Here is a 13,393-nt window from a genome sequence, read left to right as displayed (position 1 = left end):
GCCAAGTATCAAAGACCATGATTGCTATGTTAAAAAGTACAAACTATGCTAAAATATGTAAGGTGCTAAATGAACGTTTACAGTTAGCATACTTGCTAACTGTACATTTTCTCAAATTTAGCATAAAACATGTCAACTAACGTTTACAGTTGGCATACTTGCTAACTGTACATTTGCTCAAATTTAGCATGAAACATGCTAACACACGTTAGCAGTTAGCACACTTTGCAAGACGGCGCATGCTAACACACGTTAGCAGTTAGCATAGTTTGCAAGACGACGCCAAGTATCAAAGACCATGATTGCTATGTTAAAAAGTACAAACTATGCTAAAATATGTAAGGTGCTAAATGAACGTTTACAGTTAGCATACTTGCTAACTGTACATTTTCTCAAATTTAGCATAAAACATGTCAACTAACGTTTACAGTTAGCATACTTGCTAAATGTACATTTGCTCAAATTTAGCATGAAACATGCTAACACACGTTAGCAGCTAGCACACTTTGCAAGACGGCGCATGCTAACACACGTTAGCAATTAGCATAGTTTGCAAGACGGCGCCAAGTATCAAAGACCATGATTGCTATGTTAAAAAGTACAAACTATGCTTAAATATGTAAGGTGCTAAATGAACGTTTACAGTTAGCATACTTGCTAACTGTACATTTTCTCAAGTTTAGCATAAAACATGTCAACTAACGTTTACAGTTAGCATACTTGCTAAATGTACATTTGCTCAAATTTAGCATGAAACATGCTAACACACGTTAGCAGTTAGCACACTTTGCAAGACGGCGCATGCTAACACACGTTAGCAGTTAGCATAGTTTGCAAGACGGCGCCAAGTATCAAAGACCATGATTGCTATGTTAAAAAGTACAAACGATGCTAAAATATGTAAGGTGCTAAATGAACGTTTACAGTTAGCATACTTGCTAACTGTACATTTTCTCAAATTTAGCATAAAACATGTCAACTAACGTTTACAGTTAGCATACTTGCTAACTGTACATTTGCTCAAATTTAGCATGAAACATGCCAACACACGTTAGCAGTTAGCACACTTTGCAAGACGGCGCATGCTAACACACGTTAGCAGTTAGCACACTTTGCAAGACGCCGCCAAGTATCAAAGACCATGATTGCTATGTTAAAAAGTACAAACTATGCTAAAATATGTAAGGTGCTAAATGAACGTTTACAGTTAGCATACTTGCTAACTGTACATTTTCTCAAATTTAGAATAAAACATGTCAACTAACGTTTACAGTTAGCATACTTGCTAAATGTACATCTGCTCAAATTTAGCATGAAACATGCTAACACACGTTAGCAGTTAGCACACTTTGCAAGACGGCGCATGCTAACACACGTTAGCAGTTAGCACACTTTGCAAGACGGCGCCAAGTATCAAAGACCATGATTGCTATGTTAAAAAGTACAAACCATGCTAAAATATGTAAGGTGCTAAATGAACGTTTACAGTTAGCGTACTTGCTAACTGTACATTTTCTCAAATTTAGCATGAAACATGCTAACACATGTTAGCAGTTAGCATACTTGTAAGACAGCACCAAGAATTGAAATCAATTATTTTTGAAATACAAAATAAAACATTTGCTAAAGAATTTGTTGCCATATTAGCTTATTTGTTAGCATGTTGTTACCTTCTTAGATCAAGCGTTAGCATGTTGTTGCCATGTTAGCTCACGCAATAGCATGTTTTTGCCTGGTTAGCTTACGTGTTAACATGTTGTTGACACGTTAGTTCACGTGTTAGCATGTTGTTGACACGTTAGTTCATGTGTTAGCATGCTGTTGCCATATTAGCTTCTTTGTTAGCGTGTTGTTGATTTATTAGCTCAAGCGTTAGCATGTTGTTGGCATATTATCTCACGCGTTAGCATGTTGTTGACATGTCAGCTTAGTTGTTAGCATATTATTGACATGCTAGCTCATGTGTTAGCGTGTTGTTGCCTTGTTAGCTCACGCGTTAGCATGTTGTTGACACGTTAGCTCATGTGTTAGCATGTTGTTGGCATATTAGCTCATTTGTTAGCGTGTTGTTGCCTTCTTAGCTCACGCGTTAGCATGTTGTTGCCATGTTAGCTCACGTGTTAGCGTGTTGTTGCCTTGTTAGCATGTTGTTGACACGTTAGCTCATGTGTTAGCATGTTGTTGGCATATTAGCTCATTTGTTAGCGTGTTGTTGCCTTCTTAGCTCACGCGTTAGCATGTTGTTGCCATGTTAGCTCACGTGTTAGCGTGTTGTTGCCTTGTTAGCATGTTGTTGACACGTTAGCTCATGTGTTAGCATGTTGTTAGCATATTAGCTCATCTGTATATTTTCAGATTGTTGTGCTAGAACATTAGCATGAAATGAATGATGAGACTAATTAGCGCTAGCTTAGCATATGGTCCTAATGAGTGATGACAACAAGCTCATGGCTGTCAATCAAGGGCAAAGGGGGCGTGTCCGTGTGTCCCGTACTTCCTGCCGGTGATGACAAGGCGCGCTGCTAATGTCTCCTTATTAGCGAGAGCAAGCACGCTCATCAATTCTCTCAAACGTTGGCAGGAAGTGGCAGGCGGCGACAGGAAGTGGCGGCGACGGCGACTCATCGCTCACAGACCGCCCGCTAACGAGCGTTGTCCCTTATTAATGAAGAGATGACGCGCGCTCGTTATCGGAGGCGACCAGATGCTTTTATTTTGAAGGCCGGCCGTGGCGCTGCTGTGCTTAAGTCCAGATAGAGAGGGGGCGGGGCGGTGGGCGGAGCTAAGAGGCAAAGAGAGATAATGAGGACGGCATTTCATTTAAGTTGAAGTACTATTATTATTATTATCATAATAATTATTACTACTATTAATATTATCATATTTATTATTACTACTATTATTATTATTATCATATTACTACTATTCATATTATCATATTTATTATTACTACTATTATTATTATTATCATAATAATTAATACTACTATTAATATTACCATATTTATTATTACTACTATCATTATTATTAATATATTAATTATCATTATTATTATTATATAATTATTATTGATATTGACAATATATGTCATCATAATGTGAATATTATGACATCATTAATATGATGACATCATAAATAAATATTATGACATCATCATGTACATATTATGACATCATAAATAAATATGACATCATAATGTACATATTAATACACCATAATGTAAATATTATGACATCATGAATGTAAATATGACATCATAAATAAATATGACATCATGAATGTAAATATTATGACATCATCATGTAAATATGTAAATATGACATCATAATGTAAATATTATGATATCATAATGCAAATATGACATCATAAAGGAATATTATGACATCATAATGTAAATATTATGATATAATAATGTAAATATTATGACATAAATAAATATTATGACATCATAAATAAATATTATGACATCATGAATGTAAATATTATGACATCATAATGTAAATATTTTTTAAATGGTGTAGCATTTTAAAAAAAATTTAAAAGTTGTGTAAATATTGTATATTGTTTAAAATTGTGCATTATTATGTACAAATGTGGTAATAATTGTTTAGTAATTGTAATGTTTTAAAATTGTCCAAAAGTGTGTAGAATTGTATTTTTTTTTAAATTGTGTAAAAGTTCAGTAGAAACAGAGTGAAATATTTGCAATAATTGTGTTAAAACTGTGTCATCATCAGTTTGCCATTGTTTAAAAATGGTGTAATAAGTGAATACAAATGTCAATATTGTGTAACAAATGTGTAATAATTGTGTTAAAACTGTCATCATCAGTTTGCCATTGATTAAAACTGGTGTAATAAGTGAATACAAATGTCAATATTGTGTAACAAATGTGTAATAATTGTGTTAAAACTGTGTCATCATCAGTTTGCCATTGATTAAAACTGGTGTAATAAGTGAATACAAATGTCAATATTGTGCAACAAATGTGTAATAATTGTGTTAAAACTGTCATCATCCGTTTGCCATTGATTAAAACTGGTGTAATAAGTGAATACAAATGTCAATATTGTGCAACAAATGTGTAATAATTGTGTTAAAACTGTCATCATCAGTTTGCCATTGATTAAAAATGGTGTAATAAGTGAATACAAATGTCAATATTGTGCAACAAATGTGTAATAATTGTCTTAAAACTGTGTCATCATCAGTTTGCCATTGATTAAAACTGGTGTAATAAGTGAATACAAATGTCAATATTGTGCAACAAATGTGTAATAATTGTGTTAAAACTGTCATCATCAGTTTGCCATTGATTAAAAATGGTGTAATAAGTGAATACAAATGCCAATATTGCATAACAAATGTGTAAATGTGTTAAAACTGTCATCAGTTTGCCATTGTTTAAAAATGGTGTAATAAGTGAATACAAATGTCAATATTGTGTAACAAATGTGTAATAATTGTGTTAAAACTGTGTCATCATCAGTTTGCCATTGATTAAAACTGGTGTAATAAGTGAATACAAATGTCAATATTGTGCAACAAATGTGTAATAATTGTGTTAAAACTGTCATCATCAGTTTGCCATTGATTAAAAATGGTGTAATAAGTGAATACAAATGTCAATATTGTGCAACAAATGTGTAATAATTGTGTTAAAACTGTGTCATCATCAGTTTGCCATTGATTAAAACTGGTGTAATAAGTGAATACAAATGTCAATATTGTGCAACAAATGTGTAATAATTGTGTTAAAACTGTCATCATCAGTTTGCCATTGATTAAAAATGGTGTAATAAGTGAATACAAATGCCAATATTGCGTAACAAATGTGTAAATGTGTTAAAACTGTCATCAGTTTGCCATTGTTTAAAAATGGTGTAATAAGTGAATACAAATGTCAATATTGTGTAACAAATGTGTAATAATTGTGTTAAAACTGTGTCATCATCAGTTTGCCATTGATTAAAACTGGTGTAATAAGTGAATACAAATGTCAATATTGTGCAACAAATGTGTAATAATTGTGTTAAAAATGTCATCATCAGTTTGCCATTGATTAAAAATGGTGTAATAAGTGAATACAAATGTCAATATTGTGTAACAAATGTGTAATTGTGTTAAAACTGTCATCATCAGTTTGCCATTGTTTAAAAATGGTGTAATAAGTGAATACAAATGTCAATATTGTGTAACAAATGTGTAATAATTGTGTTAAAAATGTCATCATCAGTTTGCCATTGATTAAAAATGGTGTAATAAGGGAATACAAATGTCAATATTGTGTAAAAAATGTGTAATAATTGTGTTAAAACTGTGTCATCATCAGTTTGCCATTGATTAAAAATGGTGTAATAAGTGAATACAAATGTCAATATTGTGTAACAAATGTGTAATTGTGTTAAAACTGTCATCATCAGTTTGCCATTGATTAAAAATGGTGTAATAAGTGAATACAAATGTCAATATTGTGCAACAAATGTGTAATAATTGTGTTAAAACTGTCATCATCAGTTTGCCATTGATTAAAAATGGTGTAATAAGTGAATACAAATGCCAATATTGCATAACAAATGTGTAAATGTGTTAAAACTGTCATCAGTTTTCCATTGTTTAAAAATGGTGTAATAAGTGAATACAAATGTCAATATTGTGTAACAAATGTGTAATAATTGTGTTAAAACTGTGTCATCATCAGTTTGCCATTGATTAAAACTGGTGTAATAAGTGAATACAAATGTCAATATTGTGCAACAAATGTGTAATAATTGTGTTAAAACTGTCATCATCAGTTTGCCATTGATTAAAAATGGTGTAATAAGTGAATACAAATGTCAATATTGTGCAACAAATGTGTAATAATTGTGTTAAAACTGTGTCATCATCAGTTTGCCATTGATTAAAACTGGTGTAATAAGTGAATACAAATGTCAATATTGTGCAACAAATGTGTAATAATTGTGTTAAAACTGTCATCATCAGTTTGCCATTGATTAAAAATGGTGTAATAAGTGAATACAAATGCCAATATTGCGTAACAAATGTGTAAATGTGTTAAAACTGTCATCAGTTTGCCATTGTTTAAAAATGGTGTAATAAGTGAATACAAATGTCAATATTGTGTAACAAATGTGTAATAATTGTGTTAAAACTGTGTCATCATCAGTTTGCCATTGATTAAAACTGGTGTAATAAGTGAATACAAATGTCAATATTGTGCAACAAATGTGTAATAATTGTGTTAAAAATGTCATCATCAGTTTGCCATTGATTAAAAATGGTGTAATAAGTGAATACAAATGTCAATATTGTGTAACAAATGTGTAATTGTGTTAAAACTGTCATCATCAGTTTGCCATTGTTTAAAAATGGTGTAATAAGTGAATACAAATGTCAATATTGTGTAAAAAATGTGTAATAATTGTGTTAAAACTGTGTCATCATCAGTTTGCCATTGATTAAAAATGGTGTAATAAGTGAATACAAATGTCAATATTGTGTAACAAATGTGTAATTGTGTTAAAACTGTCATCATCAGTTTGCCATTGATTAAAAATGGTGTAATAAGTGAATACAAATGTCAATATTGTGTAACAAATGTGTAATAATTGTGTTAAAACTGTGTCATCATCAGTTTGCCATTGATTAAAAATGGTGTAATAAGTGAATACAAATGTTAATATTGTGTAACAAATGTGTAATAATTGTGTTAAAACTGTGTCATCATCAGTTTGCCATTGATTAAAACTGGTGTAATAAGTGAATACAAATGTCAATATTGTGCAACAAATGTGTAATAATTGTGTTAAAAATGTCATCATCAGTTTGCCATTGATTAAAAATGGTGTAATAAGTGAAAACAAATGTCAATATTGTGTAACAAATGTGTAATAATTGTGTTAAAACTGTGTCATCATCAGTTTGCCATTGTTTAAAAATGGTGTAATAAGTGAATACAAATGTCAATATTGTGTAGCAATTGTGTAATAATTGTGTTAAAACTGTCATCATCAGTTTGCCATTGATTAAAAATGGTGTAATAAGTGAATACAAATGCCAATATTGCGTAACAAATGTGTAAATGTGTTAAAACTGTGTCATCATCAGTTTGCCATTGATTAAAAATGGTGTAATAAGTGAATACAAATGTCAATATTGTGTAACAAAGGTGTAATAATTGTGTTAAAACTGTCATCATCAGTTTGCCATTGATTAAAAATGGTGTAATAAGTGAATACAAATGTCAATATTGTGTAACAAATGTGTAATAATTGTGTTAAAACTGTGTCATCATCAGTTTGCCATTGATTAAAACTGGTGTAATAAGTGAATACAAATGTCAATATTGCGTAACAAATGTGTAATTGTGTTAAAACTGTCATCATCAGTTTGCCATTGATTAAAAATGGTGTAATAAGTGAATACAAATGCCAATATTGTGTAACAAATGTGTAATGATTGTGTTAAAACTGTCATCATCAGTTTGCCATTGATTAAAAATGGTGTAATAAGTGAATACAAATGTCAATATTGTGTAACAAATGTGTAATAATTGTGTTAAAACTGTGTCATCATCAGTTTGCCATTGATTAAAAATGGTGTAATAAGTGAATACAAATGTCAATATTGTGTAACAAATGTGTAATGATTGTGTTAAAACTGTCATCATCAGTTTGCCATTGTTTAAAACTGGTGTAATAAGTGAATACAAATGTCAATATTGTGTAACAAATGTGTAATAATTGTGTTAAAACTGTGTCATCATCAGTTTGCCATTGATTAAAAATGGTGTAATAAGTGAATACAAATGTCAATATTGTGTAACAAATGTGTAATGATTGTGTTAAAACTGTCATCATCAGTTTGCCATTGTTTAAAACTGGTGTAATAAGTGAATACAAATGTCAATATTGCGTAACAAATGTGTAATTGTGTTAAAACTGTCATCAGTTTGCCATTGATTAAAACTGGTGTAATAAGTGAATACAAATGTCAATATTGTGTAACAAATGTGTAATAATTGTGTTAAAACTGTGTCATCATCAGTTTGCCATTGATTAAAAATGGTGTAATAAGTGAATACAAATGTCAATATTGTGTAACAAATGTGAAATAATTGTGTTAAAACTGTGTCTTCATCAGTTTGCCATTGATTAAAAATGGTGTAATAAGTGAATACAAATGTCAATATTGTGTAACAAATGTGAAATAATTGTGTTAAAACTTTGTCAAAATGATCTTTTTTGCCATTGTTTAAATCAACAATGGCAAAATAATTAATTAATTGACATTATTAATAATGTTAATTATTATAGTTTATACTATTAATATTGCCAATATTATTATAATTTTTACTATTATCAATATGTTTTGTATTATTAATAATATTATTGTAATTATTATCAGCATTATCATAATCAATATGAATATTATGAATATTATTATAATTATTATCATTACGACTATTGCCTTTCCACTTCCTGTCTGGTTGCCACATGACTTCCTGATTGACAGGCCCCTCCCTCCAAGGAGGCCAGCGGCCATCTCTGATTGGCAGCTTGACAGGAAGTGGTGTCGTCGCTGTCGTCTTCAATTGCCCCTCCATCGCCGTGACAACGCGTGGCGCCTTACATCTGTTCGCCGACAATGGCGCCCGCGGGGTCAGCACCTCGCCGCTGTCACATGTCACATGACACACCCCCCCTTGTCCCCCCCACCTGAGAGCCTCAATTAGTACGCTGACACTAAACACACACACACACACACACACACACACACACACGCACGTCCAATGTCACCTGAGCATCAATCAGCAGCGTCCACCTGCTGAGGTTGCCATGGCGACTCTCAGAGGATGAAAGCGATGCATTATGGGATGTCAGCCCAAACAACAACAACAACAACAACAAGGAGGAAGTCATGTGACAGAGGTCAGTGTCATGTGATGCCTGCAATACTACAATACTACTGAGATACTACTACTGAAAATACTACTGAAATACTACTACAATACTACTTAAATACTACTACAATACTACTGCAATACTACTACAATACTACTACAATACTACTGAAATACTACTACAATACTACTGAAATACTACTACAATACTACTTAAATACTACTGCAATACTACTGACATACTACAATTCCACTACACTACAATACTACTGAAATACTACAATGCTACTGAAATACTACAATACTACTGCAATATTACTGAAATACTACAATACTTCTGCAATACTACTGCAATACTACTGAAATACTACAATACTACTACAACACTACAATATTAATGAAATACTACAATACTACTGCAATGTTAGTGAAATACTACAATACTACAACCCTAGAATACTAATGAGATACTACAATACTAATGAAATACTACAATACTACTGAAATACTACAATACTACTACAACACTACAATACTACTGAGATACTACAATATTAATGAAATACTACAATACCACTGCAATACTACTGAAATACTACAATACTACTGCAATACTAATGAAATACTACAATATTACTACAATACTACTGCAATACTACTGAAATACTACAATACTACTACAATACTACTGATATACTACAATACTAATGAAATACTACGATACTACTGAAATACTAGAATACTACTGCAATATTACTGAAATACTACAATACTACTGCAATACTACTGAAATACTACAATACTACTGCAACACTACAATACTAATGAGATACTACAATACTAATGAAATACTACAATACTACTGCAATACTACTTAAATACTACAATACTACTACAACACTACAATACTACCGAGATACTACAATACTAATAAAATACTACAATAGTACTGCAATACTAATGAAATACTACAATACTACTGCAACATACTGAAATACTACAATACTACTACAACAATACAATACTACTGAGATACTACAATACTAATGAAATACTACAATACTACTGCAATACTAATGAAATACTACAATACTACTGTAATATACTGAAATACTACAATACTACTACAACACTACAATACTACTGAGATACTACAATACTAATGAAATACTACAATACTACTGCATTACTACTGAAAAACTACAATATTACTGAAATACTACAATACTAATGAAATAGTACAATACTACTGAAATACTACAATACTAATGAGATACGACTGCAATACTACTGAAATACTACAATGCCAATGAAAAACTACAATACTAATGAGATACTACAATACTAATGAGATACTACAATACTAATGAAATATTACTGAAACACTACACTACTACAATACTACTGAAATACTACAATACTACTGACATACTACAATACTACTACAATACTACTGAAACACTACAATGCTATTACAATACTACTGAAACACTACAATGCTACTGAAATACTACAATACTACTACAATGCTACTGAAATACTACAATACTACTAGAGTACTTCAAGACTACTGCATTTGTGTAATACAGCAGTACTCCTTTAATACAATTGGAGTACTTTGATATTACTGTACTAGTAAATACTAATACATTGATGTAATGCTACAGTACTACTTTAATAATACTGGAGTAGGTCAATAATACTGCATTGCTGAAATACTACAATACTACTTAAATAATGCTGCATTACTTCAATACTACGACCTTTGTGTAATACTACAGTACTCATTTAATACAATTGGAGTACTTTGATATTCCTGTACTAGTAAATACTACTACATTGCTGTAATACTACTGTATCACTTCAGTATGACTGCTGCATTACTGTGATACTGCAGTACTACTTTAATACAAACTGGAGTACTTTATTGTTACAATACTACTATGATGCTGTAACACTACTGTACTTCTTAAATATTACTGTAGTAGTTTAATACTACCACATTACCGTATTAGTACTCCGGATTGCCAATGTATTTGTGGCCCTGGGGGCGTGGTCAAAATGACATCATGATATAATTTGCATATGTAAACAAGGGGCGGAGCTTAAGGACACTTGATGCTTACCTGTAAGATGTGGCTGCCCAGGTGAGGCTCAAAGATCTCCGAGGCGACGATGCTGGGACCCCGCCTCCGCTGGTTGCCGATAGCTACACACACACACACACGTACACACACGTGTACACACACACACACACACATACACATACACACACACACACACACACACAGGAGGAGAGAGAAAACACAAGACAGGACAGAAGAAGACTGGTGAGACTCAGACACATTGAAACAAGCAAAGCCTCACACACACACACACACACACACACACACACACACACACACACACACACACACACACACACACACACACACACACACACACACACACACACACACACACACACACACGTTGAGCCAGCCTGGCTTGACAAACACACATTGCACAGGACAAGAGGAACCGGTGAGGTTAGCATCATGCTACTCGTGCTAACATTTGACATTCTACTACAAATCCCATGATGCTCCACTTTTCAAAAATGCATTAGCTCGATGCTAATATACATTGGATATGCCATAAACATGCTACACATTAGCATTATGGATTCTTCGTAATGATTTCAACACCTCCAAACTTGGTAATGGAATTTAGGATGCACACACTAACAGTTAAAGTGAAAAAAGTTCTAATTTAAAAAAAAAATATTAGCTCGATGCTAATTGACATGGGAAATGCCATATACATGCTATCTTTTAGCATTCGCAATTTTATTCGTGGCATTTTTAACGCCTCCCAATTTAGTAACATAAACTACATTTAGGATGCACAAAATAAAAGTCTGTTGAGTGAGGCTCCATTTTTCAAAATGCATTAGCGTGATGCTACACATTAGCATTATGGATTCTTCGTGATGATTTTAACACCTCCAAACTCGGTAAAGGAAATTAGGATGCACACACTAAAAGAATATCTTGAGTGATAGAACACACTCGAAAAAAAGCTCTACCTTTTAAAAAATGCATTAGCTTGATGCTAACTTACATTGGATATGCCATATACATGCTACACATTAACATTATGGATTTTTCGTAATGATTTCAACACCTCCAAATTTAGTAACAGAAACTACATTTAGGATGCACACGATAAAAGTCTGTTGAGTGAGGCACCTTTTTTCAAAATGCATTAGCTTGATGCTAATATATATGCCATATACATGCTATCCATTAGCATTATGGATTCTTCGTAATGATTTCAACACCTCCAAACTTGGTAATGGAATTTAGGATGCACACACTAACAGTTAAAGTGAAAAAAGTTCTAATTTAAAAAAAATATATTAGCTCGATGCTAATTGACATGGGAAATGCCATATACATGCTATCTTTAGCATGTAACATAAACTACATTTAGGATGCACACAATAAAAGTCTGTTGAGTGAGGCTCCATTTTTCAAAATGCATTAGCTTGATGCTACACATTAGCATTATGGATTCTTCGTGATGATTTCAACACCTCCAAACTTGGTAATGGAAATTAGGATGCACACACTAAAAGAATATCTTGAGTGATAGAACACACTCGAAAAAAAGCTTTACTTTTTAAAAAATGCATTAGCTTGATGCTAATTTACATTGGATATGCCATATACATGCTACACATTAGCATTATGGATACTTCGTAATGATTTCAACACCTCCAAACTTGGTAATGGAATTTAGGATGCACACACTAACAGTTAAAGTTAAAAAGTTCTAATTTAAAAAAAAAAAAATATTAGCTCGATGCTAATTGACATGGGAAATGCCATATACAAGCTATCTTTTAGCATTAGCAATTTTATTCGTGGCGTTTTTAACGCCTCCCAATTTAGTAACATAAACTACATTTAAGATGCACCTGATAGAAGTCTGTTGAGTGAGGCTCCATTTTTCAAAATGCATTAGCTTGATGCTACACATTAGCATTATGGATTCTTCGTGATGATTTTAACACCTCCAAACTCGGTAAAGGAAATTAGGATGCACACACTAAAAGAATATCTTGAGTGATAGAACACACTCGAAAAAAAGCTCTACCTTTTAAAAAATGCATTAGCTTGATGCTAACTTACATTGGATATGCCATATACATGCTACACATTAACATTATGGATTTTTCGTAATGATTTCAACACCTCCAAATTTAGTAACAGAAACTACATTTAGGATGCACACGATAAAAGTCTGTTGAGTGAGGCACCTTTTTTCAAAATGCATTAGCTTGATGCTAATATATATGCCATATACATGCTATCCATTAGCATTATGGATTCTCCGTAATGATTTCAACACCTCCAAACTTGGTAATGGAATTTAGGATGCACACACTAACAGTTAAAGTGAAAAAAGTTCTAATTTAAAAAAAAAATATTAGCTCGATGCTAA

The 13,393-nt window shown here is 32.3% G+C and overlaps 1 protein-coding gene across 4 annotated transcripts in view; it reads right to left on the bottom strand.

Moving 5' to 3' along the window:
- npas3 (neuronal PAS domain protein 3) overlaps positions 1 to 13,393 on the bottom strand; it is a 296,737-nt gene that overhangs the window by 71,071 nt on the left and 212,273 nt on the right. For all 4 annotated transcript variants that reach the window (XM_061987684.1, XM_061987685.1, XM_061987686.1 and 1 more), the window contains exon 4: positions 11,032 to 11,114. In XM_061987684.1, the coding sequence (XP_061843668.1) occupies positions 11,032 to 11,114 (83 nt within the window). The remainder of the gene's footprint in view (positions 1 to 11,031; positions 11,115 to 13,393) is intronic.

Source organism: Nerophis lumbriciformis, linkage group LG26, assembly GCF_033978685.3.
Source record: "Nerophis lumbriciformis linkage group LG26, RoL_Nlum_v2.1, whole genome shotgun sequence".
NCBI classification, from domain to species: domain Eukaryota; kingdom Metazoa; phylum Chordata; class Actinopteri; order Syngnathiformes; family Syngnathidae; genus Nerophis; species Nerophis lumbriciformis.
This window is presented reverse-complemented; position numbering and strand designations above follow the sequence as displayed.